Source organism: Cynocephalus volans, chromosome 6 (genome assembly GCF_027409185.1).
Source record: "Cynocephalus volans isolate mCynVol1 chromosome 6, mCynVol1.pri, whole genome shotgun sequence".
Taxonomy (NCBI): domain Eukaryota; kingdom Metazoa; phylum Chordata; class Mammalia; order Dermoptera; family Cynocephalidae; genus Cynocephalus; species Cynocephalus volans.
In genome coordinates this window covers 143,299,561-143,326,585 of record NC_084465.1, presented here as the reverse complement: position 1 = coordinate 143,326,585, position 27,025 = coordinate 143,299,561, and the positions used below count along the sequence as shown (strand labels likewise).

Genomic DNA, 27,025 nt, shown 5'->3' with positions numbered 1-27,025 from the left:
TAGTAGTAGTGCTTAAATAAAAATGTGTTTGGTTAAGATTTTTAATATTTTTACCTCTCTGGCAAAATATGAGTCTTCTTTTTGCTGGGATTTATTAGGCAGCCATTTAACCTGTCAACTGCTGAAAAATCATAAAGCTTGAATGGGGGAATTTTAGAAGCAACATGACTATATCTAATTGGTTGGGGGAAAAATTTGATGTGTTCCACATCTTTTGAGAAAACAGGCAATTGTAATTTATATTTGCAAATTCCACAACTGATTTGATCTGAGAAACTAGCTCTTTTCTAGATTTGTAAAATATCCTTATGTTGTGTTGCATGCATGCTGTAATGAGTGTCATTCAGGAACAAGGTAGGGCATAGTAAAATAAAATAGTCAACTGCAAAAATGGAAATTATTGTTCTTTTCATGAATTTTAAATGATACATTTTTCTTGTTTTCATATAGGCGTATTCTCAAGATGCCTACCTGAAAGGCAATGAAGCTTACAGTGGCAATGCCCGCAATATTCCTGAACCTCCACCAATTTGCTATCCCTGGCTGCCATCTGCCACTTCAGCCATGGCACAGCCAGTTGAAATATTGCCTCAAGACTCAACACTGAGCAAACAGCAAACCAGTGTACCGGTACTGACGCAACCTGGCAGGGCCTACAGAATGGAAATACAAGTGCCTCCATCACCAACAGATGTTGCAAAATCAAACACAGCAGTGTGTGTTTGCAATGAAAGTGTAAGGACTGTCATTGTGCCTTCTGAGAAGGTTGTAGATTTGTTATCCAATAGAAACAACCATACAGGTCCTTCACATAGAACTGAAGAAGTGAGGTATGGCATAAGTGAGCAGACGTCTTTAAAAACAGTGTCAAGAACCACATCACCATCATCATCAGTTCCCACTGCCCATCTAATTCATCAGCCTACAGGCTCCAGATCATTGGAACCTTCCGGAATTTTACTTAAATCTGGAAATTACAGTGGACATTCGGAAGGAATCTCAAGCAGATCGCAAGCTGTGGATTCTCCTGTATCTGTTAATCACTATTCTCCAAATTCTCATCAGCACATAGACTGGAAAAACTATAAAACTTACAAAGAGTATATTGATAACAGACGACTGCACATAGGTTGTCGAACAATTCAAGAAAGATTAGATAGTTTAAGAGCAGCATCTCAGAGCACAACAGATTATAACCAAGTGGTACCCAGCCGCACTACTTCACAGGTACGACGTCGAAGCACCTCCCATGATCGAGTGCCCCAGTCTGTTCAGATCCGGCAACGCAGTGTGTCCCAGGAGAGACTGGAGGATTCTGTGCTGATGAAATATTGCCCAAGAAGTGCCTCGCAAGGAGCACTGACATCTCCATCTATTAGTTTTAGTAATCACAGAACTCGTTCATGGGATTATATTGAGGGACAGGGTGAAACCTTAGAAAATGTCAATTCTGAAAGTCAAATACCCGACTCAAATGGAGAGAGAAAACAAACTTATAAATGGAGTGGATTTACTGAACAGGATGATAGACGAGGTATTTATGAAAGACCTAGGCAAGAAATTCATAAATCTTTTCGAGGTTCAAATTTTACTGTGGTTCCAAGTGCTGTTAACGCTGATAACAGGCGAATGAGTGCTAGAGGAGTAGGATCTATGTCGCAGTTTAAAAAAATCCCACCAGATCTAAAAACACTGCAGTCAAACAGAAATTTTCAAACTACTTGTGGAATGTCAGTGCCTCGGGGCATTTCACAAGACAGGTCACCTCTTGTGAAAGTCCGAAGTAATTCTCTCAAAGCACCTTCTGCACATGTCACAAAACCATCATTCAGCCAGAACTCATTTGTTTCTATCAAAGACCAAAGACCAGTAAATCACTTGCATCAAAACAGTCTATTGAATCAGCAGACATGGTTGAGAACTGAAAGTGCCCCCGATCACCAGGTGGAGACTGAGAAATCCCCATCTTCTGGAGCTTCTGCTAAGCCTGCCCCTCAGCTGACTGAGAACTCTGGTGCTTCAGATTTAGAATTATCTGTCAGTCAAAAAGATCAAGATTTCAATTTACAAGAGGCAGAAATTCAGCAATCAAATACTTTAGATAGTAAAGAAACTGTGATCCTGAGAGAAAAACCACCATCTGGTCGCCAAACACCACAGCCTTTAAGGCATCAGTCTTACATCTTGGCAGTAAATGACCAGGAGAGCACGTCAGACACTACCTGCTGGTTGCCCAACGATGCCCGCCGGGAGGTCCACATAAAAAGGATGGAAGAAAGGAAGGCCTCAAGTACCAGTCCGCCTGGTGATTCCTTGGCTTCCATCCCATTCATAGGTGAGCTTGTTTAGAGTCATTGGCCAGTACACTAAGTATTTAAGAAATCTTCTTGGAAAAGTATTATTTCTAGTTCAACAGGCGCAGAAATCTTACACTGATTTTAAAAACGTTTGTTCTGAATTTCATAAGCTGCGTTTCAACCAGAGCCATAAGCTTTCACCTTCCTTAAAAATTATTTCTAGTATCAATTTTCCTTTTTTTTAACTTGATTACCTAGTACCCATTTTTAATTTTTATTTTGATGAGACAAATTCCTACCATCTAGGGCCAAGGAAATCAACAAACCAGATTGTATCTAATTGTTGATTCATCTGAATCAAAAACCAAGTGGGATAGTTTTGATAGTTACTAATCAACCTTTCATTTAAACAGTGCCTTTTAGTAAAGCTTATTTGTTTATAAATTTAACTTGGGCTAAGAAACAAGACCTCTTTAAATAACTTTGTTGTAGAATAAATCCTGGAGATTTATCCTTGGAAAAGTTACTTATATTACAAGTGTGTGCCACAGTATGTAACACCTGTCCTGCTTACCGAATCTTTAGTCTGTTTCCTCCCACCCTGGGTATATTCTCCATACAGCAGTCACAATGTGATGTTTTAAAAATGTCAGTCAGATTATGCCTCTCCTCTGATCAGAACCCTCTGTTTCCTTCCCCTCTCACCCAGAATACAATCCCAAATCCTACTGTGGCCTGCAAGGTCCTCCAGGCCCTGTCCCACAGTACAATCCCACCTCTGACCACATCTTCTATGATGGTCTTCCGTGTGCAGCCCATCACACCAGCCTCCTTGCTGTCCTGGAATATGCCAAGTGTGCCCTGCTACAGGGCCTAGGTGCTGCTAGTTCCCAGCCCTGGAACACCTTCTGCAGATGACCAAAAGGCTTTCTTTCTCACTACATGTGGGTCTCTGCTCAAATATCACCTTATCCAAGCAGCCTTTCCTGACCAACCTATGTCAAATAGGTACTGCACACACATACACAGAAGCTGACATTCTCTATTTCCTTAAGCTCCTTTATCTTCATATCACTTGTTTCCACTAGACATATTTTATATTTTTTATTACAGGTTTCTCTGTAGAACTAAAATATAAATTACATGAGAGCCAAGATTTTAAATCTGTGGTTCACTTCTATGTCTCTGATGCCTAGAACACTGCCTGGCATAAAGAAGACACTCAATAAATAATTGTTAAAGGAATGGCAGAATGATAATTTTGAGATGATGGTTAAATGTATAGGAAAACCAACAAAAGAAAGTTATAATTACTATGCAGGTGTAAGACATAATCTGCTAACAGGATTATGGTATATATCCTTAGTATTATCTTCATTTTATAAATGAGAAATTTAAGGTGTAGAGGTTAACTTCCCTTAAATCACACAGTTAATAGGTGGTAGAGACAGGAACTCAAGGTTGGCCTGATTCAGCCCCATCACAGAACACAACTCCAGAGGCACCATTTATACAGAATGCATTGTGAAAAGCGCCCTGGAGTTATGTAATGCGGGGGCCTTGCTTGGTGACCCACCTGTCCTTTTACTCACCCTGGTACCCCGTGGGTTTATGAAGAGAGTTCTGCATAATTTTGCAATATAATAATGTGCTTCTCTTTGAGTAATATTTCAGGGTTTTTTTTTCCCCCTAGGGAAACTTTTTTAAAGCTGTCAAGCTATTAGATTGTCAGGTGACACTATCTGAATCAGCTTTTAAAAAAAGCTCCGCATACTTTTTAAAAAATAAATATGATATATCCAAATTGTAAACATTGTGGGGAATCTCAACCTAAATTGTATTCATATTCATACCTGTACTCTTAAGGCCAAGCTCAGAGAATAGTAGAATCTTGTAGGTGGAACCTTATACTTCATCTAGAGTAAATATTTTATAGAAAGTAACTGAGGCCTAATGATTGTTTTACAATTTTTTAAAACATACAAAGTTCTGCAGTCTCTGGCTGTATTTCACAGGCCTGTGGGATCTTACCTGGACAGTAGCATCTTTTCTTTCTTTCTACATAAGAACAATGTAATCAGATTACATTGGAGTAGTAAAAAATGTGCTGGTTATATCTGTTAACATTTTGTCCCAGTTACTATTAAGTACAAGAATAAAACAAAGAGTTACGTTATTAAAGAGGGGATTTTGGCTAAAATATAAAATTACGTCTGATCTTATTTGACTTTGAATACTTATGAGAGTCTCCTTTATAGTTCCTACTGAGTGGTATCTTGCGTTTTAAAAAGCAGTTTTTAAAAAGTTACTCAGCATAAAAATGTCTTTATAGTCCATTTATTTCATATATGCCTCCTAGAACTTTAGTCTATAGCATATGATTACTAAGTGTCAATTACACAGCACCAGTGCAATAGGGTGGAATAAAGAACTGGGATACTGACAGAATTTATTGCATTGCTTTTCTATATGTGAATATTGACCATGGATATAAGCATTATAAAAATTTCTAGCTCTGAGGTAGAATGGACACTGTGCTTCTTAAGCTTTTACAGCATTTTCACAACTCTTAGAAAATTGAATGCTGTTTGAAATAAAGGCATTGCAAATAATTTAATTTTAGTATTTATCAAATTTTTAGAGCATAACATCAAAAACGTACTTTCTTTTGCTTAATGTATTTGCCCTTTTTTCTGTTAAAAGCTTTTAGCTTTTCAATTAACTAAAAATTCTTTACTGTAAACTTAAAGTCCCAAAAGTATTTATTAGTCTGCTCCTAATAAATTAGTATTTATTAGTTGTTAAATACATGTAAATACCTGATCAATTAAAGAACTTTCAGTATTTCATTAGGTATAAGTTCCAAAATTTTTATGTTAAAATCCTTTTATTATTGGGCTTTAAAAATTTTATCTGACCCATTGGTGTTTGTCTTGCCAATCTAGTAATATAAAATATGTATTTTACAGATAGTAGGGATAGATACCAGCACTGAAATGGAGTAAAGAGACTATTTGCAGTGTTTCCCAAAGTATTTCCGAAAACACTAATTTCATTAGATCTTAAGCGTTATCAAGAAAAAGTTCAGTGATCAAAGTAATTGAGAAGTGCTGGGTTTAGATTGATATACAAGTTTTGTTTGTCTTTATCATAGGACTTGTCAGAATTGTTAATGTGCTGGTGTATGTTATGAATTTCCTAGGCAGAATGTAATACAATTTTCTCAGAAATATTTGACCATGAATGCTTTCATTTGGAGTATGTCATGGGTTTAGTATACCATAAAACACTCTTTGGGGAATGTCGGTCTATATGCTATTTTATGGAACACTTAAATTAAAAGGAAAGAAAGAAATAAAGGTTTGCTTTTGTATTGTCACGCCCATAATGATATACTATGTGATTTTAATGATTATTTTTGTTATTTGAAAGTATTATAGATGAGTACAAAAAAACAAAGTGCCTTGGCTTATTCCTGAAATTTCAGAGAATGGAGCCAATTCATTTATTTAGTTATCTATAATACAGAACTAATAATATGTCTGACAGAAAGAAAATTTTTTCTACACTTTATTATATATTTAACATCTACTATCTCTTTTGTGCCACCGAGATTTAGAAAAACTAAAAAAAAAAAACATTTTATTTGTTTTTAAATTAGGAGTATTAGTCCTTAACAGTATTTTGTTTACCCCCAACATATATACACAAACACATAGTAAATCCTGAAAATAAATTTCAGCTTATTTTATAGGTAAATACAAAACACAAAATTATTAACTGTTCATAAGTAAATTGACAGTAAGTAGCAGATATTAAAATATGTTCTAAAATCCTGACTTCCTACATTTCTTCGATTTATACCACTATAATTATTTTTATATATAAAAATATATAAATTGTGGCTCTATTACCTACATCTAGAGTTTCATCTCAAATTCGTTTTCCCATCCTTTTGCCATATTTCTAATACTCCTTATTGGCCAATATGTGTGTGCTTAGTGTGTGTTAGTGTAAGTCAAATTGAATTGGATTGATGCAGTCTTATTGGCACTGCCATTTTAAGACATTTAGAAATGTTAAATCTAGTAAGAAATAACTAGGTTACAGTGTCTAAACAGGTGAGTTTAATTACCTAGAATCTACTCAAAAGGAATGGGTGGTTATCAACTTATGCCCAGTTTCTCCCTTGGGAGCCCTGGTCTCAGTGACAACAGTGATGTCAGAGGATGATGCTGCGAGTAGCCCAGCCCTTCTTTATACTAATACAGACTGAGTCCTAATGCAAAGCCAATAGTCTGTTTATCAGGACATTGATTTCCTTGTACATTTCCTCTTTCAGGTCCTGTATACTTTTCCTCATTTCATCATGATGTCTAGCTGAGTTTTCTTGTATCTCATTCAGTTTCCTTAGAATTATCACTCGAAATTCCTTGTCAGTCATTTCAAGGGCTTCTTGTTCTATAGGATCTAGAGTCTGAGATTTATTAACTTTTGGTGGTGTACTTTCTTGATTTTTTTGTATTTCTAGTATCATTTTTTGATGTTTATTCATTGTGGCAGGGGGTTTCACAGTCCACCGGTTTGAGACTATTGACTAACTAAGATGTTGCTGTGGTTGCCAATTTGGTATGGCTACCTCCGTGACTGCTCAGTTGGCCTCTAGTGCCTTGTGTGTGTGGTTGCCTTGGGTCTTGGGCCTCTCCAGGGAGCCACCTCTCTGGTCAGCTTGGACTCTGCTGGGCTGCTGGATCACGGGGCGGTTCCGCAGGGTGTGTGGTCTCTGCTGAGCTTCCACTTCCCGTGCAGGACTTCTCCCTGTTCCGTGCACTCTGGCCCGGGCTGTTGGATCGTGCAGTGGCGACCCCACAGGGTGTGTGGTTTCTGTCGAGTCTCCGCCTCCCTAGCTGGACGTCTCCCCGCTTTGTGAGCACTGGGCTGGGCTGGGACATGTCTTCTGCAACCCTCGTCTATCAGCTGGGCCTTCAAGACCCTGCTCGGCACCGCCTCGCCCAGGAAGTCTACCAGGTTTCTGCTAGGCACAGACGACCGGTCGCTCTGGGTGCCTTTGTAGCACTGTGTAGATCTTTCTCGGGACTTATCACCTTCCTCCTGGTATTGCGGTTATTTGTGTACTTGTCTTATCTCCCACACCAGAGCGTGAGCTCCTCGGGGGAGGAGCCCGCAGCACATGGTTCACCTTTGAATCCCCCTGGCATGGACTGAGTCCGATGCCCGCCCGCAGTCAGCTCTCTGACAGGTTCAAGCGAACTCAGGAACGCTCCGACCACACTAATCCTAACCAGAAATCGGTTAGGCGTTTTTCCGAACTGGTGGCCACAGAGATGGTATCTGCCTCCCGGTAACAGGAAGTTTACCAGGGGCCGGAGCCCAGGGTGCGGTGGAGTGACAGTCGGCCCCGCCCATACTTCCTTGCCCTCCCGACACTGGCTGGGGACGCCCCACGCCACCAGCCCCGCCAGAGAACCATGGAGGGAGTGGGAGGGGAGGCCGGCCCGCAGGCCCCGGGAAGCCCCACGTTGGGGCATGCAAGTGGGAAGGCTCAGTGAGGAGCCAAGCCGGGCGAGGAGGACAGAGCTGGGCCGGAGCCGCCACCACCTGAGAAAATGGAGGCAGCCCCGGGCCGGGGAGTGGCCCAGTGGGGCAGGAGGAAGCCGGGCAGGCGTCTGCCCCCCGAGCAGGGCCGGGCCGGGGGTCACTCACAGGGCTGTGCCAGGTCAGGCGGCTCCCTCTCTGCCTCTGCATCGTCACCATCCTATTCTCGGCCGCCGCCGCCTCGGGCTGCTCACTCGGTCCCGCGGTGCGGCTCAGGCGCTCCCAGGAATCTTCTTTTATGCCAGCCTGAAACCTCGAATCCTGAATAGGGCAGCAGGCCGCCTTCAGCGCGGCCCCGGCCTCCGGGATCCTGGCAGTGTCAACAGCGGCCCGGTACTGTGTGTTCCCTGTTCAGAGACTCCCTTTTGCAGCTAAGAAACAGTTCTTTTCCTGCTCCACACTTCAAAGCTGTTGCCTGTAAATGAGGCAGCCTCTCCTGCCAAGGGCAAAGTGGCGGTCAGTCCCCGCGACTGGCCACCAGCAGCAGTCCTCCCTTAAGAGACGGCAAGAGGAAGGTCCACAAGTTTCCCGGCTGCCTAAGGCCCAGTGGCCGCCTTTTCCACGTCAGCTACTCCGCACCAACCGCCGCAGCCACTGCCATCTTAGGATCCTGTCCATAACTCCAATCTGAGGCTTCTTGAACACTGGAGACCATTGTTCTGGGAGGCAAAAGGGCCAATAGTCTGTTTATGAAGAGAAGTATCATACTGTAATTTATCACCTTATAATCTTTTTAATGTTTTAGCTTTCCCCCAAAATGTGACTCCATCGGTACTTAAGCTTAGTTTGAGGTTTTTGCTTCCACTATTTGAGTAATCATGTGAGGTCATTTTTAAAGTAATAGCAAAAAGTAACAAAACTTTAGTAGTACTTTATAATGCACTAATCCTTATTATAACCCAGTGAGGAATTTGTGGCAGAATTAATAACCCACTTTATGGATAAGGAAAGTTAAGTAGTTTGCATAAGGTCTCTCAGCAGATAACTGACAGAGCTTATTGTCTGCTGACCGCAAATCTCATATTCTTTGGACAGTGCCCCCAAAATGTGCTAAAATTTAAAAATTGGTTTTTCACTCTTTTAAATCTTAACTCAAAATATTAAGTTTAATATTCACCATTATTAGCTCAAATTTCCCAAGTTTGAACTGGCATCTTTTTACTAAATAAATACATTTGTTCCAAGTTTAGCAAAACTGTTTTCTAGTGAATAATTTTGGATGTTCTTTTATCTTTCTTTCGGTAGTAGCATAGCTTTTATGCTAAAATACTTCAAATTTATCTGTAGCATACCTTGTAGATTACCATGCTTATTTATTTAAGGAAATAATATATTTTTAATTCAACACTTATACAAACTATGGAATTGTTTTGCTAAAGTAGACTTTCTCGATTTTTCAGCAGTTCCTTTAATGTTGAAAATAGACTCATTGGTAACTATACTCTCACCTAGATCTGTCAGTTTTAAAAATATATTCAAACTTCAGAAGCCCCCTGACAAATGCCTGGTTTATAAAAACCTAAAAATATTTTATACTTTTACATAGATTAAACAGATAATTCTGCACCATTAGTGGATTTGTAACTATAGGCATTTTGAACTTTAATTAACCTTTCTTATCACCCCAGTTCAACATTTTTACTTTATAGGTAGTGAATTTAATATCCAACCAAATTAAGTGTTTTTCATAAAGTCAAACAAAACAGAAATCAGGTCTCCTCCTCAGTCTTCCCCCCATTTCTATTACCTTGCTTCTTTTATGGGTAATAGAATTGAAAATTAGTAATTCTAAAGACAGCTTACTGAAATTGGTGGCCTGATGTTTATTCAATTTTTAAGGAAATGTTGGATTTCTTGAAATTCACTATTGCAGTATTTGTCAGCTGGCAAGCTGGGTCATTTTTCATACATATATACATGTGCATGTGAACATACGTGTACACACACTCTCACATACACATGCCCCTCACCCTCCCATCCCTGAAATCTTAAAACTTTAAGGTAACTTGTTTGTGGTTTCTGGGACTGCAGAAATTCAGCAAAGTAATTATAACCTGTTATCTAAAAGTGATACTTTACTTGCCTTTTTTCATGTTAGAGCCCTTGCTATGCTGATCTGTGCATTCTGCCTCACAGAGGAGCCCGCTGGCCCCGGAATTGACCATGACACTGTGCACACTCCTGCTTTTTTTCCTACTTTGTCACATGTCTTTCACATACTTACTTTGCAACGGTTTCTTGTAGATTTACAACTTCCTTCTCTTCAATTCAGTACCAAGTACCATATGGTCATGGGAAGTAAGAATAAGGTATTTATTCAAAATTCTCCCCCTTTTCTAACCTTTTTAAAATCGTCTGTCCAGTAGGAAGATACAGCATGGAATAACCAAATCTCAAAATGACTTTCAAGAAGCTAAATGTTAATTTAAATGCATGTTTATGGAACTGACCCTTAAAGAAACTTGGTCTTGATTAGAAAACTGAATTCCAATTATGATGAGTTTAATTATTATTTTTAAAAGTGGGGATATTTAAATTTGGTGATGGCACTCCTCACTAGTTTATATAAAAGTTAACATGACTTACCACTTCAAAAAATCTAGTTATAATTAGTGAAAAATATTCACTGAGCCTGTAGAGGTCTGCCACTTGATGATCAGAGATTAGAAACACATGTCAATATGTTAGTGTCTTTTTTTTAAAGCTTTCTTTCTACCATGCTTTTAAAAATTAATGTAAATAGAGTTTCTTAAGCATGCCAGTTTTTATCTACCTTTTCCACTGATGTTCAGTAATTGCTGTTAATGGGGTTAATTAAAATTTGCCTTGGGAGTTCAATTTTTTAGGATGAGTTTATTTCATTGGGCTTAATTTAGATTTTTAGAAACCTACAACAATAACGAAAAAGTGGCATTGCCAAAGATTGATAAGTTGTTACTTGTAAAGAGCTTATGCTGCCTATTGAAAAGATAATTTAACGTTTTATAACTGTTGCTCACCTCCTTTGATTTAAACTGAATATATATCTCAGTAGGCAGATAAAAAAAGGATATTGTCATGTTTGAGTTTCAGCCAGCTGCCAAAAAGAAAAAAAAAAAACTACATTTATAATTGTATAGTATTCACCATTTCTTCCAATTTATACAAATTTACCCCTTTTCTTATAATATGTAGGTTATTCTATCATTAAAGTAATGAGTAATGAATATTATAGTGTTAACATACCATAAACTATTATACTGTAATTTGGGGAGAAAGTACAATAACCTCTTCCTAGCAGAGATGAAATAAAAAGAAAATTATGTCAAGGAATGATGAGTCCACCATAGTCTACGACAGAATTCTGATAATTTCACTGTTATATAAAATGTTTTTCTCAAAAATTTTGCTGTCTTCATTCTCAGATACTTTTTCTCTATATGGTAGAAAAGGTGTCCACTGGCAACTCACGGTTTACTGAGTTTTGCAGTTCTTGTTCCCCAGGGAAGAGACGAGAAAGACGATCATTTTCTTAGTGTCCATATATTGAATCCAGTGGAGATACTATGATGGGTCCTGACTGGGTCATGTTCTCACTGCTTTTGGTCAGTCACTGTGGACTCAGAGGGATGGGGCCCTTTGGTCCATATGCCCAGCCACAGAAAGATGAGGCCCTCTAGTGAATTCCAGTTAACCTGAGATAGAAGGGCAGCCAAATGATATGTTCTCTGTAGTTAACTTGAAGAATATGAAAAGCAACAAATAAGGATAAGAACATCGTGAGGTGAAAATATTTGTCAGTTTGTGAGATGAAAAGCAATTATGAATCACTGTTTCATCTTGCTTTTATTTGATTATTTCATTAATAGTCAAGTTTTTTTCACATTTTTATTAGGCTTTTGTATTTCTTCTGTTAGTTGTCTTTTCATGTGCTTTGTTCTTGTTCTGTTGTGATTTTAGTCATTATTTACAAGAACTCTTTATATATGAGGGCTTCTCTTTTTTCGTGCTTTGTTGTTTAAAAAATAACTCTATAACAGTTATGCATAAGGTTCTGTAATATGCCTGCTTGGTTTTTGTACGTGTCTATGTTTTTCCTGATTTTTGAAATCTGTAAGACGTTCTTTTAGAATGTTAATGGATAAAAAATAATTGTAGTAAAAGTTTCTTATTCAGATGTGGATAATCAATATAAATATAATTTGCAGCATTCTCCATTTGGGAAAAATTCAAAATGAGTTATGTAAATATTCTATGTGGGAATTATTTACTTACTACCTTTGAAAACTCTTTTCCAAAAGTAAAACAAAATTTTTGGACATTTAGGTATTTTTTTTTTTTTTACAGGTTAAGGAACAGTGATCACATTGAATTTTAGTAGATAAAAAGTTCAATGTCCTCCACCTTTTCTTTATTGTAAAAAGCTATGGGGCTTTTAGTGAAAAAAATAATTAAGGCTTCATTTCTTAGATTATGTAAAATAGTTTACCATAAATGCTTTTGCCACTTGACAAGAGCAAGTCTGTAGCTCTAATAGTTCATAAATATGTGTTTTACATGCATTATTTAATGTCTTAATGCACTATGTGACATGCCTAGGATAAAGATGATTGGTTATTTTCAACTGAAGAATGCTTAAGTTTGATTATTTAAAAATCTAGAAATTAGATGAAAATGTGACAGCATAATTGTTTTGAATATATTTACATATGAGAATGAAAATTTTTTGTTTTCCTTTTAGACAACTAAATAATGTCTTATTTTCATACATTAGAAAATGAGATAAACTTGAATTATTCTTGTTTGTACATAATCTACACATTGATAATAAAGTGTATGTGAAAATTAGGGTTTTAAAATTCTTATTCATCATAACAAAAATAGTATTTTTAAAACAATAGTTTTTATATTTTCAAAGGGAGTAAAGAATTGGATTTATTAGTATAGTCCATAAATATAAGGTAATGTAATTGTGTGGATTTTAAAAGTATATTTAGCTTCCCCTTTTCTTGCTTTAAGTAATACTAGTAAAATGTATTTATTATAAAGAATGCAAACTATACTGAAATGGATAAGCTCAATGTTAGTTGTTTTCTCCCATACCACCATTCAGTCTTCCTAGAACAGGTGAATATCTCTCTTTCCACCCCATTTTGCAAATATATACTTGAAACAGAGATTATGTAAGTTCAGTGTGTTTCAAAAATTTGTTCCAAAATGTAGTAAGTCAAAAGAAATTGAATGAATATTACCAGAAAATTTAGGGTCATTAAAAAATTGCCTTTGAATTTTTATTTAATGCTTAATCCATGCATATTTTGAATTTCACGTCATGATATTTTATTTTAAATTTAAATAAATATAAAGTTTTAAATTACCTTGTGAGGGGTAAAATCATTCTCCTGAAAGAATTATCCCTAGGCATCTCATAGACGCTCTTTACACATGTGTGTGATTACCACTTATCCCCAGAGGCAAAGTTGCTCTGCTTTGAGAAATGTTGTCTTAAAGGAGCATAATCTTGATTTTTAAAAATACCTTTTTATATCTTTTCTCTATGTGCATTTGTGCAGTAGATCGCATCTGAACCATTATAGTGAATGTTTTTGCTACAAAAATCTCTTTAAACTATTCATACTATTAATACTTCATAAACAGTAATTTCTACAGAATGTAGAGTTCTCCATTCATATCAGTGTTCGTGAATCCATAACAGAATTGTGGACTAGCAGACTCTATAAGACTAACTTACTTTTTACATATGTATCATTTGAAGAATCTTTATTAAATTCATGGTAATTTAAATCCTGATAATAGTTTTAAATATTTTGGAAGCTGTAGTAAAATTAAATTTTTATCCTTATTGAATTAATTTTAAAACCCTGGTTATTTTCTTGCTTTTGGAGAAAGGATTATATTGCATTCTAACTGACATATGATAGTAAACTGTCATATACTTAGTTAAAGTGGTTTGTAGAGAGAGAAATTCCCAAAATGTTTTTTTAAAATTTTATTTTATCTTTATTTTTTATTATTAGCATATTCATTATTACAAATCATGATTTTTCTTTATGACCTTTACCCTGACTGTCCCCTCCCATCTCCCCTCCCATCTCCAGTGGCCCTGATAATGTGTAACTTCTTAGGTTTGTTCTCTCCTTCTGAAAGTTCAAGGAATTGTTGTGGTCCTCTGTCTTTCTTTCCTTCATTCTTTCTCTCTCTCTCTCCTCCCTCCCTCCCTTCCTCCCTTCCTTCCTTTTATAAGCGAGAACATGTGGTATTTATTTTTCCTAGTTTGGCAAAATATTTTTTTTTGAATTTTATTTTATCTTTATTTTTTATTATTATTAGCATATTCATTAGTACAAATCATGATTTTTCTTTATGTCCTTTACCCGACCTGTCCCTCCCCAAACCCCCTCACTCCCTCCCCCCATCTCCAGTAACCTCAGGTTTGTTCTTTCCTTCTGAAAGTTCAATGAATTGTTGTTGTCTTTTCTTTCTTTCTCTCTCGCTCCTTCTTTCCTTCCTCCTTCCTTCCTTCTTAGCACCCAGTTATAAGTGAGAACATGTTGTATTTCTCTTTCCTAGTCTGGCAAAATGTTTTCTTTTCTTTTCTTTTTCTTTTTGACGGCTGCCCTGTCCAGGGATCCAAACCCTTCATGTTGGTGTTATAACAAGCTGTGACCAGCTGAGCTAACCAGCCAGCCCCCAACACATTTTCTGCTGCTAATATGTAAAGAGCTGCTTTCAAAGAAAACTGCAAAAACAAAATAAGCTTAAGTTAAAATTTACTGATATTAGGCATAAAATGGAAATGTTATAACTGTGTTAACATTAGTCATTTTGATTAAAATGCTGATCATTAAAATGATACAGCATTCTTAGAATTTCATCAAAGTTAAAATAGTTTGACTTTTTAAATCAAGGAATCAAAACCTGTTCTGTCAATATAGTATATTCTTCAAAAGGTTTTATTATGGGGCATTAATTTTAAGGACTGTAGTTTGGCTTCCTGTTAAATTACATTCCCTCAGCGTAAAATATTAGAATTTAAACCACTGATGTTTTTACAAGAGCAAGAACTGTGAACAAAGCTGTTCTTCACCAATGGGAAGATAAATATAGAGCAGGACTTCTGGTGTCAGACTGTTTGGATTCAAATTCCAGCATCCATAAGGCTTTGGAACTCTACACAAGTTATTTACTCTGTCATGGTTTATTCATCTATAAAATAGTACTTCTTAGGATTTCATAAGTATTAAGTGAAATAATATATCTAAACTATTTAAAATGGTGCCAGTACCTAGTAAGCACTATTAATATGTTAGCTGTTGCATTATGCATGCATATACATTTACATATGCATTTCTGCCCTTGACAGATTAAAATTTGTAGCACCTAAAATACTCATGTTTCTACAAGGGCACAAGAGCATCTGCTCAAGGGGGCAATGGGGATTTTTCCTCCAGGTGAGTGCCAACATCTACCTGGGAGAGAGGGCATCTTTTTCTGATTTGCTTGAAAGTGCCAAATAGACTAGCAGTGGCCTTGATAATGTGTAACTTCTTCTGGCAGCTATAGACTACTTTGTTTTCTACAAAAATTGAAGATACACTTGTGTGGAGGGTAGAGAGGAGGTAAGGTTTTAGGAAGTGATACTTTGAAAGCTAAACCTCAGCGAGTCACTTTGCTTTAAAGTGATAATGAAATGATAATGTGTAATACATTTAAAATTTGAAAAGTGATTCTTTTAAGGTGGTGTATGATTGTTGCTCTGTTTGGTTAGGTTTAGGTTCTGAATACCTATAAACTTTGGTGCCTTTATCAGTTAGTGAAGGTGTTAATTGGTTGGTAGAAGCATCTCATTTAATTTCTAATGCCATATTCTCAGGATTATTTGGAATTACTAGAGTAAGATCTGTGTAAGTCGATTTTTAGCAGACCAAATGTGTCATTTATTGGTGCTTTGGTATTAAAATGTTTGTCTGGCCCTTTTAATGATTATTGACTATTTGTTCTATTATTATTCCTAATAACAAATTAGGTCATTTAATATTCCACTATTTGTTTTCCTTTTCTATTCTAGATGAACCAACTAGCCCTAGCATTGATCATGACATTGCACATATCCCTGCTTCTGCTGTCATCTCAGCCTCTACCTCGCAAGTCCCCTCTATAGCAAGCATTCCTCCCAGCCTCACAACTTCAGCCCCTTTAATTCGACGGCAACTCTCACATGACCATGGTGCGTTTAAAGAGTGGTAATGCAAACCCTATCTCATTCTCAGTTTTCCACTTAGAATAGTATGACAAACTGATCTTTTTACCATTAAAAGAATCTGAGTACCACTTGTAAATGTCTAAATGTTGGATTTTAATTCCAGAATCTATTGGACCTCCCAGCCTGGATGCCCAGCCCAACTCAAAGACAGAAAGATCAAAATCATATGATGAGGGTCTGGATGATTACAGAGAAGATGCAAAATTGTAAGTCTTGGGTGTATTATTTTAAATATATGTGTGTGGGTGGGTGTTCAGCATGACTTTGAAGTGTGAATACTGAATTTATATTTTCTAACTTATATTTTCTAACTTTATGACATTAGAAATGCAAATAAAAATATCAAGTTGTTAATTGGTAACATTCAATTGAATTTAAAAAGATAATTTTTAAAAGTCAATAATACACAAACATGGTACAAAAATATATATATTAAATACCCTCACTCTAGTCCTCCAGCTACACAGTACTACTCAGACTGTTACTGTTTTCTTTTGTTTAATTCTAGAGACGTTCTGTGCATAAAATCACATATATATATACACTTACATATATGTTTTTATATAAATACATATATGAGCTCTAATTATTTTTATAAAAAATGACAGATGGTATGCACGTTGATCCTTGAGAACCCTCAGTGCATACATTCCTGCCTTATTCTTTTTTGTGATTGTTTATTTTTCTGTTAATAGTTGTACTATATTTAATTAATATTATATATCCTATTAATAGACATTTAGACTGAATCTTAAGCTACCACAAACACTGCTTCATTGACTACATTTGTACATTGTTCATTTAGCACATGTGTGAATTAGTATAATTAAAAACAGGATTGTTACGTCAAGGGGTATATGTGTTTTTTAAATATTTATTGTTAATTGCTCTCCATAAAGATTATACCAAATCACATTCCCACTAACAATATACAAAAGTCTCTGCTGTTTCTCTCACCAATGCAGTGTATTATTTAACTTTTTTTTTTTTTTAAACTTTAATGGTATCATTGTAGTTTTAATTTGAAACTTTCTGATGAACAGAATTTCATATATGTTTAAGAGGTACTTATATTTTTTTTTCTGTGAACTGCTTTCTCATATCTTTTGCCCATTTCCTACTGATTTTTTAAAAAAAATTTACTTCTGCATGTTCTTCATATAAAGGAAACTAGCACCATTCTATGATAAGTGTTGCAACTCTTTTCCCAATTCAGCTTTTTCATTTGATTTTCCTTATTTTTTTAACCACGCAAAAATGTTTCAAATTTTTTCTGTGGTCAAATTTAGGAAATATTTTTAATGGCCTTTGGATTTTGGGTTGTACTGAAAAAAGTCTGTTTTTTACTCCAGAATTATAACAAAATTCTTCCAGGTTTACTTCTCAAATTTATATTTTTTTGAGGGGGAGGTGTTTACCACTTTGATTCATCTGGAATTCATTTATTCTAATTAGTGAGATAAAGAGCCAACTTTATATTTTCCAGCATCTCTCAGTTATCCCCAAAGCACCTATTGAATGTGATCCTTTTCCCACTGATATACGTCATCTATACTAAATTATTATATGTATTTAGTTTTAATTTGGGGCTCTATTCAATTCAGTTGATTTATCTATCTATTCATGTACACCAGATTCTATTAATTATGGTGATTTTATATTGTTTTTCATATCTGGTAGGGCTATTACCCATCATTACTTTGTTCCTTCAGAATTCTCCCTGCTCTTTTTATCTTACTATTTGAACCTTAAAATTAAGTTTTCTAGTTCTTAAATTCTTATGGGTATTTTAATTGACACAATATTTACTTTATAGATTAGGGAATATTGCCATCTTTGATGATATGGAACTTCCTGTTAAAGAAAAACCTATCTTTTTTATTATGTTATTTTTGTATAAGATCTTTTGAGAGTTCCATTTGATTATTATTTATATTCTAATAAAATTAGTTCTTCTTAGACTAGCTACTTGAGGAAGGTTTGTGTGAGGCGCAGCCAGGATGCAGTGTTTCAGGCTAGCAGGAATTTTTCTACTGATACAGGGTTGGATTTATGACCTATTTTAGCATTAACTTCTCCCTCACTAGAAGATATCAGTAACTGCCATGGTTCAGCGTCTTCGTCACCTGACACCAGCTACACACTGCTTCCTGCAAAGATGGCAGGACTGTATGTTTCCTCATTCATTCTCACCTCTGATACTCCATGGTGACAAATGAGGCTCCTGTCACCAGCTCCAGCACTCTATTTCAAATTGTTCCAAATGAGGGAGGGTTGGTTTTGATTTCTCAGAGAACAGTGCACTGTGGTTTTGTTTGAGATATGTAACTAAGGGTGTCCTCTCTTCCTATATCCATTTTAACTTCACTACATTTAGCTACCCTTCTTCGTATATTACAGTTCATAGTTACAATGTCTCCTGATATCACTGAGGATTGAGTTTGCATATATGTTTCTGATTACCATGTTGTTTGGACTGGTGTCTGAAAGGAGAGGACAGTGATATCTTTAGTCACATCTTAAAATTTTAATTTTCTTAAATGACTATTGAATTAAAAGACAAAACAAAACAACTTTGTTCCCTAATAAAAGTTAAATTGTTTTAAATACTTTAATGAACATGAACTTGTCTCCTGAAGCCCTATGCCTTTTCACTGGCAACAGTTGCTTCTTGAAACCATCTAGAATGTGGTTGGAAGGGCAGAGTGGTAGGCAGGACTATCCCTGACTGCCCTCTTTGTCCCATTTAAGGTTCAGGGTATCCACCAGCTCAACGACAGGGAGCTGACTGCTGATGGCAACTACTTACCAATCATAATTAACATTGTAGAAGTCCTTAATATAGCATTGCAAACATGGTTAACTGATAATATAAGCCTGAGTAGCTTTTTCTTTGATCTTAAAAAAAAAAAAGGATAAGAAAATTCCATACTTTAGGCAGAAACAGTTTTAATTTGCTAGATCAAGTAAGAAAGCTTCTATCATTGATTTGAAATTTTTAAGTATTTATAAAATTAGCTGTTTTTCTCACTTACATTGAACAGTGAACATTTAATGTGGTAATGATGAAATGTCAGCTCATCAATGAAAGGTTAGTTGTAATATTTGAATAATTCTTACATCTTTAAAGTGTTTTTTGCACTTATTGCAAATATTTATACACTTCTTTTTCAACAGGTCATTTAAGCATGTATCTAGCCTGAAGGGAATCAAGGTTGGTACTCAGTATTTTTAAAATATCAAGCAAATATTAAATATAAATGGTAAATGTTTTTATTTACCTTCATTTACTTTAGTTCTTCATAGAGAAGTATTTTTTATTCATTAAGACATTTAGTATTTAAATATCATAACCTTTTATTCTGTAAGTGCATTTGGAAAATATGTATAAAATGTTCTAATTTCTAAACATATTCATCCAGTATGTAATACTTTACACACATTGTGCTGATTTTTCTCACTTTATCAATTCAAGGTCAAAAATCTAACTGTCCATATTAATCCCCCTGTATTTTGTTCTATGCTCAAAAATTATCTCAGGTCTCCTCCCCATCTCTCCCCTGCAATCCACCTCTGTCCTCTGTCCTCTACCTTCCCTCATACTTCACTGAAAAAATAGAAACTGTTAAATAGCAATTTTCTTATATATCATCTTGAAAAATATCATTCACCTGCATTTATACCCACACTTTCTGCCTTCTTTATTCTTATCTTAAATGTCTTTCTACTTGGAACATTACCCTGTTAAAACCCACTACCCACACTTGTGGATTTGACCACCTGCCACTCTCTCAAGTCCACTTTCTCTTCTGCATCATCACTGTCTTTACAGGGGCTCATTCACCATCGTACATAGACATGTTCTGCTATTTCCTGTATTAAACAGAAACATTTCTGTAATCCACATCCCCATTTACTACTCCTGTTTCCTCTACTTTTCATAGCAAAACTCCTTGAAAAAACTGTTGATGTTCCCACTTCTTCTCAGCCCACACACATCAGAATGACACTGCTCGTGCCAAGGCTGCTAATGACATTCAGGTTCCAAAACTAATGGTTACTCTGGTTTTTAACTTATTTGACCTTTCAGTAGTATCCAACACAATTTCCCATTCCCTTCCTGAAACACATTCTTACATTGGCTTCCATTTTGCTGCCTTTTTGTGCTTTCCCTTCTGCCTCTAAGACTACTTCTCAGTCTACTTTGCTGGCTCTTCTGCTTCTGCCTAATATCCAAAAGTTTAGACTGCCTAGAGCTTGTGCCAACCCCTTTCTTTATCTGCCCTGATTTCCTCCATGATCTTATGCAATGGTCTCCCAAAGTCTGTATTGGGAGTCTTAACCTCTTCCCCAAACTGCAGCTCATGTAAGCTGCTGCCTACATGACATCTTCATTTCGATGTTTAATAAACAATTTAAGGTTTACATGGCCAACAGAGCCCCATTTTCCCCAGATCTGTTTATTCTTTAGTTTTCCCCTGCTCACTAAGCCCAATTCCATTCACCCACTCCCTCAAGCCAAATATCCAGGAATTAGCCTTGTTTCTTTTTTTCTACTCTCCACTGTATCAAATTCTCCCTCTTCACTTATGCTACTTTAGTCCAAGCCGCCATCCCCCATCACCTGGACTCCTGTAATAACACTTCTTGTTACGCTTGTGCCTTTAGAATCCATTCTCCACACAGCACTCAGAGTGATCTTTGAACTGTGTGATTAGATAATGTTACTCCCTTGATTTATTAGTTAATGGCTTCCCTTCACACTTCCTGCCATGACCTAAAAGACATTAAGCAGTCTATAATTAGCTGTTTTACTCACGTTGAACAGTGAACAGTTAAAATGATAATGATGAATATACCAAAGATCTTCAGAAAGTTCACAGAATGATTCATGGTCTTTTAATTCTATTTTTTCCATGAACTTTTTGAAGTACCCTGATATATCCACTAGCTATACAGTCTTCATGAACTTTTCTTCCCTCTAACCCTTCTTGGTTGGCTCCTTATTTATTTTTCCTCTGGATTTCAGCTAAATATTCTTTCTTTAGAGAGGCCCCACCTCAGCACCACCAGTGTATAACTGCTACTCAGCCATGCAGTATGACATCTTGCTGTTTCCATTCTCCACGTGGCACAAATCATAACCTGATCATTTTCTTCTTTTTTTTTTTTTTTAAATCATGGTCTTTTTTCCACTAAAATGTGAATTCATGAGAACAGGTAAATTACACTGTTTCTATCGTTTTAAAATTATAATTTTAAAAAAAAATTCAGATGGCTTTAAAAAATTATGGTAGCCCCCGCTTTTTTAAAAATAAAACTGGAAATTTTTCTAACATAATTGACATAGTTAGGATTTTTCATAAATAGCCATTCACTTGCAACATTAAGTAAGACTTTTTCTGCAAAGCAATTCAGTGTGCAAATATTTATAAGGGAAAAAGCTGACATTTTACTATGTTTTCTTGGCCTTTTCTGTAGATCATAGACAGCCAGAAGTCATCAGAAGACTCTGGATCCAGAAAAGATTCTTCCTCAGAGGTTTTCAGTGATGCTGCCAAGGAAGGGTGGCTCCATTTCCGACCACTTGTCACTGACAAGGGCAAGGTAGTGCATTTTCTCAGCTACTATGAATGTCAGAAATGCAGGCTGTGATAAATAAAACAAAGTCTGTACACATAAAATGGCAAGATATCCAGATTAAAGAGTGAAAAAATCATTTAAAAGTATCTTTCTACATAAAGAAAAAGTTATTTTCTAAAAAAATTCTAGTCATTGATTTAATTTTATACTTTTTATTTATTTTATTTTATTCTTGGTGGCTGGCTGGTACAGGAATTAAACCCTGGACCTTGGTGTTATCAGCACCACGTTCTAACCAACTGAGCTAACCAACTAGCTAATTTTATACTTTTCATAAACTACATGTAGAATATATTATATTTTGGCAATGTGGAAAAGTGTAGTCCTTCAGGAAGTGGCAATCCTCTATATTAATAATTTAAAAATTTTCATTCAATTTTCCCAGTTCTTTTAAATTACAGCAAACTTTATAATTTTTTTATTTTACAAATATTGAGTCCTATAAACAAATATAACAATATTGATATATACTTCATTAAGTAGATTCTAAGACAACAGAAAAATTTTGCCATAAAAATTCCCTATAATATTTGGACAGCTTACTTATTACTTTTAGGAATACTTTGGAAGTGTTAAAATTTTTAAGAAAACTCACCTCAGATGTGGATATTGTTGCTTAACCATATAACATTGATCAACTTTGTTAATTCATTATTTATTCATATTATTTTTGGAACTCCTTATGCAATGTTATCATTTGCATATTCTAAAACTTCTCTCAAGTCTTACTTTCACTCAAAAAATTTTTCTGATTTATTTTTAAATTTCCTGTTCTTTTAGCATTTAAAAAATATTTTGCTACCCTTATTTTATTTGAATTACTTTGTTCATTTTATATTTCCAACCAAATCAAAATTGGGATTTCACTGCCCCTGATTTTGATATGAACATATGTTCCCTAACTTGGTTTATGCTCCACAGTTTTTATTCTTCCTTTCCTAACCAATATATGTTGAGGAAATCAGACACCTGCTACACTAGGTATACATATGTACGTGTTAAGGGTGTTGCTTTAAGGTGCTTATCCTACCACAAACATTCAACCAAGTATTCCATATTCATGGATGGTTTCATGTTTTCTAGCGAGTTGGTGGAAGTATTCGGCCATGGAAACAGATGTATGTTGTACTTCGGGGCCATTCACTTTACTTGTACAAAGATAAAAGAGAGCAGATGACTCCATCCGAGGAAGAGCAACCCATCAGTGTTAACACTTGCTTAATAGACATCTCGTACAGTGAGACCAAGAGGAAAAATGTGTTTCGACTTACTACATCTGATTGTGAATGCCTGTTTCAGGCTGAAGACAGAGATGATATGTTAGCATGGATCAAGACCATCCAAGAGAGTAGCAACCTAAATGAAGAGGTATGTGTTCAAAAGAATGTTGGTGAAATCTGACACTTTCTCCACATTTTCCTTAAGAAGACTGAGACTCTGAAACACCATTTTTACAAAAAATTCTAATATGCTATTTTCATTTAGAAAATGGTTGATCAAAAGGAAAACTCAGGGGTACTTATTTTACATTATTCGGACTTATTGGAAAATTACAATTATTGAACTAGCGAAATAGTTTACTTACATACTGTGCATACCTTCTTAAAAGCAATGAATCACAAACAGGGGACCTACATTCTGAGTCCTGCTCACTGCCTTTATGAGCAAATTATTCCAGATCTGTTTTCTTATCTCAAAACAGGATTGTTGTGAGGCTTTAGTTATAGTGAAAATGCTTAGCAAAACAAATTACCATTAAATGCAAAGAGATACTGATATTATGATTTTTGCAATGAAATTATATAGCCTATAGCAAGAATATTATATAGCCTATTGTAATACAATAATTGGTTCCTAAGAAAATTGGCTTTATCAAAAATTATGTTATAAGCCAGTTTGTCTTTTTGATGAGGAGCAATTTTCAGGGACTTGAGAGTTTCCAGCTTACACCCTTAAAAATGGTTTAAAAAGATAGCTTAAAAAAGCTTACAATCTTAAAAAAGGTAGCTTTTTATTTTTTACTTTTGTTTTTTGGCAGGTGGCCTGTACGGGGATCTGAACCCTTGGCGTTGGTGTTATAACACCACTTTCTAACCAACTGAGCTAACTGGCCAGCCCCTAGTTTTTAAAGTATACATACCATAAACTTTATTGAACAAATCCAGCTATGATGAAGTGCATGAGTTACATTTTCTCTTAATCATTAACACAGTTTTTCTTACACATTCTTTTCATTTTTTGTGCCTAATGTTATCGACAACAACAACAACAAGTTTCTTTTCCCTTGCTTACAGTATGCAGGAACACTTACATTAACTATAAAGTGATGCAAGTTATGTTCTCTAATTTAGTCATTTCCATTATATCCATTCAAATTTTAAAAACTTGTATCATAGGAAAAATGCTTGTGCTCTTTTCCTCTGGTAGTTTATACCCTGCCTTGTTTGTGGTTAAAAATTAACACAAGATTCTTATCAATACAACTTTTGTTCTACAACCACCCACTTTAAAGAGAACATCAGACCTGAATTTTCACAAAATAAACAGGGAGAAGAACTTAGACATAGAGTTCAGTTTCAAGTAATAGTTCAAAGGAGTTCTTGTTTAACATGCACCTACTATGTGCTAAGCATTCTATTAAGCAGTATAGTACAGTATCATTGTTAAAATTCCTCCAGATGACTCCATCTGTGTAAAGCATAGGGCTGCTTTGAGGATTGAATGAGATAAATGAAGAATGCAGCATAGTGCCTGGCAGATAATAAACATTATGTCAGCTATTGTCATTATCATCATCATTACCACCATCATCTAATCTTAAGATGTAGGTATTTTTTCTGCTTTTATAGATGAGAAAACAATAATTCACTGAGCATATGGCAGACACTATTTTACACAAAATTTACATGAATTAATCTCAGCAATTATTATTATCATCACCATTTTACAAACAAGGAAACTGTGGCAAAGAAAGGTTAAATAATTTCCCCAAGGTCACAGAAGTGTCAGATTTAAAACCAGGCAGTCTTATTCTAGAGCATAATCATATGATATCTCAGCTGGTAAGCTGGAAGAATTCATTTAAATTCAAGATTGTTTTACTCCAGAGCCTTTATTCTTTGTAAATTGTATAGTCATTCATCATGATCAAAATGAGACAAGTTAAAAAAAAAAAAAAAAAAAAAAACCCGAGGACATATGTTAATATATAATTGGAATAAATAGAAGAAAATCATCACTTTATGGTCAACTGTGTGTTTACCATATACCATATTAAAAAAGTTAACCTGCAAGAGGGTTAAAAAAAAAAAACCAAGTTGTGAGCTTTCCTATTCTGATCATCTAACTGCCGTACATGATACTGATTCTCAATCTCACTGCTCCTGCAAATTAATCATTAACAAATTCTGGCAGTATTTTTCTATCTTTTATTCAACTGTATTATTTTTAAATGCTGATCGTTTTTTCTTATATTAGTGGCAGAAAAAAACTTTCTCTCTGCTTTCCAGTCATTTATTAAAAATGACAGATAAATCACACATTGTGTACATGTATTAAAGTGGAGATTTAACTCTGTACCCCACAAATATGGATACTCAACACATTTCAATAAAATAAAGATCAATAGCATCGAACACTTGTTACTTGCTGGTACTATTCTAGGTGTTGCACGGATACAGAAAATAAACAGAAAACTCGGCAATGCGGGGAGGCACTTGGAACATTTGTTTCATGGTGATGTTGAATAGAGGCTTTGAAACAGCTCTGCTGAGAATAAATGATAGTGTTTGTATTAAATAAACAAAGTAGTACAATAGAAAGCTTCAAAAAAGTTGGGGTCACCTATTTATTGTGTAGCATTGACTTTCTAATTTTACCTTCTATTTATTCTGTAGGACACTGGAGTTACTAACAGGGATCTAATTAGTCGAAGAATAAAAGAATATAACAATCTGATGAGGTGAGAATCCCACCATGTGTACAGTTAATTTGGACATAAAATAGGTAATTGTTAAGAAATGTTCATTTCTTTCATCAGCAAAGCAGAACAGTTGCCAAAAACACCTCGCCAGAGTCTCAGCATCAGGCAAACTTTGCTTGGTGCTAAATCAGATCCAAAGACTCAAAGCCCACATTCTCCGAAGGAAGAGTCAGAAAGGAAACTTCTCAGTAAAGGTACTGATGCTAGCTTTCTTGGATAAATTTAACAAATAAAATGATTTTAAATTGGCATTTAAAAAGTATTTTCATGTTTTTCTGTATCGTTTCTACTGATCCAGGCCCAGTGTCAGCTAGGTTAATGATCACTGTAGGCCTGGTTTAGGCTAACTGGGCCTTTCCCTTTAAGGGGAGGCTCAAGACACCAGTTTTTGTCATAAAAGACAAAGCAAAGGAAAGTGCTATGCTTATATAAGAGACTTTACAAATTTGAATTACTTAGAGGATCTAGGGACTATCATTTTGAAGTAAAATTATTTTTCTTTTTGCTAAAATCTTTGAAAATGACACGCTGTTTCTGTCTTCTGGCTGTTTTAAAGAAAATTATAGTACAGATTGTAAAAGGGTAAAGAAGTATCATTGATACCTGTTAAATTATGTGGAAGCTTAAAAGGAGTGCCATATTAGGAAGAGAATATAATATTTTTGATAAATATAGGATATATTATTTATATTATAGGACTCCGATTTATGTAAGTATTGATAAAGGATTTTTAAAGTCATGATTTAAACACTTGTTTCTATTTTTTGATGTCTTTTTATTTTGAATAACAAAAGATGATACCAGTCCTCCAAAAGACAAAGGCACGTGGAGAAAAGGCATTCCAAGTATTATGAGGAAGACATTTGAAAAAAAGCCTACTGCTACAGGAACGTTTGGTGTCCGACTGGATGACTGCCCACCAGCACATACTAATCGGGTAGGAGACACCAGCCAGCTGGGTTTCCTAACGTCATTAATTCAGTTGTAATCATAATAGGACCTGAATATACAGCCTTTCAGATAACAGTGTCTGTCTGTCTCTTGAGTATTTTCTTTATAGCAGACCTTAGTATTTCTGCCTAGGTATTTCTGACCTGTGTGTACTGAGTAATTTTCTTTCTAATGTGTTTTTCTAATGTATTGACTCTGAAATAAAATAATTCTTCAACCATTAGGAATGTATCTGAAATGGTCAATAAGAATTCATTTTCAACTCATGTTTCT

At 35.5% G+C, this 27,025-nt stretch overlaps 1 protein-coding gene across 1 annotated transcript in view; it reads left to right on the top strand.

Moving 5' to 3' along the window:
• ARHGAP21 (Rho GTPase activating protein 21) overlaps positions 1-27,025 on the top strand; it is a 51,927-nt gene that overhangs the window by 12,518 nt on the left and 12,384 nt on the right. The window contains exons 5-13 of the mRNA XM_063099202.1: positions 451-2,335; positions 15,982-16,140; positions 16,280-16,382; positions 19,354-19,390; positions 21,658-21,783; positions 22,903-23,187; positions 25,716-25,780; positions 25,859-25,995; positions 26,596-26,738. Coding sequence (XP_062955272.1) covers positions 451-2,335; positions 15,982-16,140; positions 16,280-16,382; positions 19,354-19,390; positions 21,658-21,783; positions 22,903-23,187; positions 25,716-25,780; positions 25,859-25,995; positions 26,596-26,738 — 2,940 coding nt within the window. The remainder of the gene's footprint in view (positions 1-450; positions 2,336-15,981; positions 16,141-16,279; positions 16,383-19,353; positions 19,391-21,657; positions 21,784-22,902; positions 23,188-25,715; positions 25,781-25,858; positions 25,996-26,595; positions 26,739-27,025) is intronic.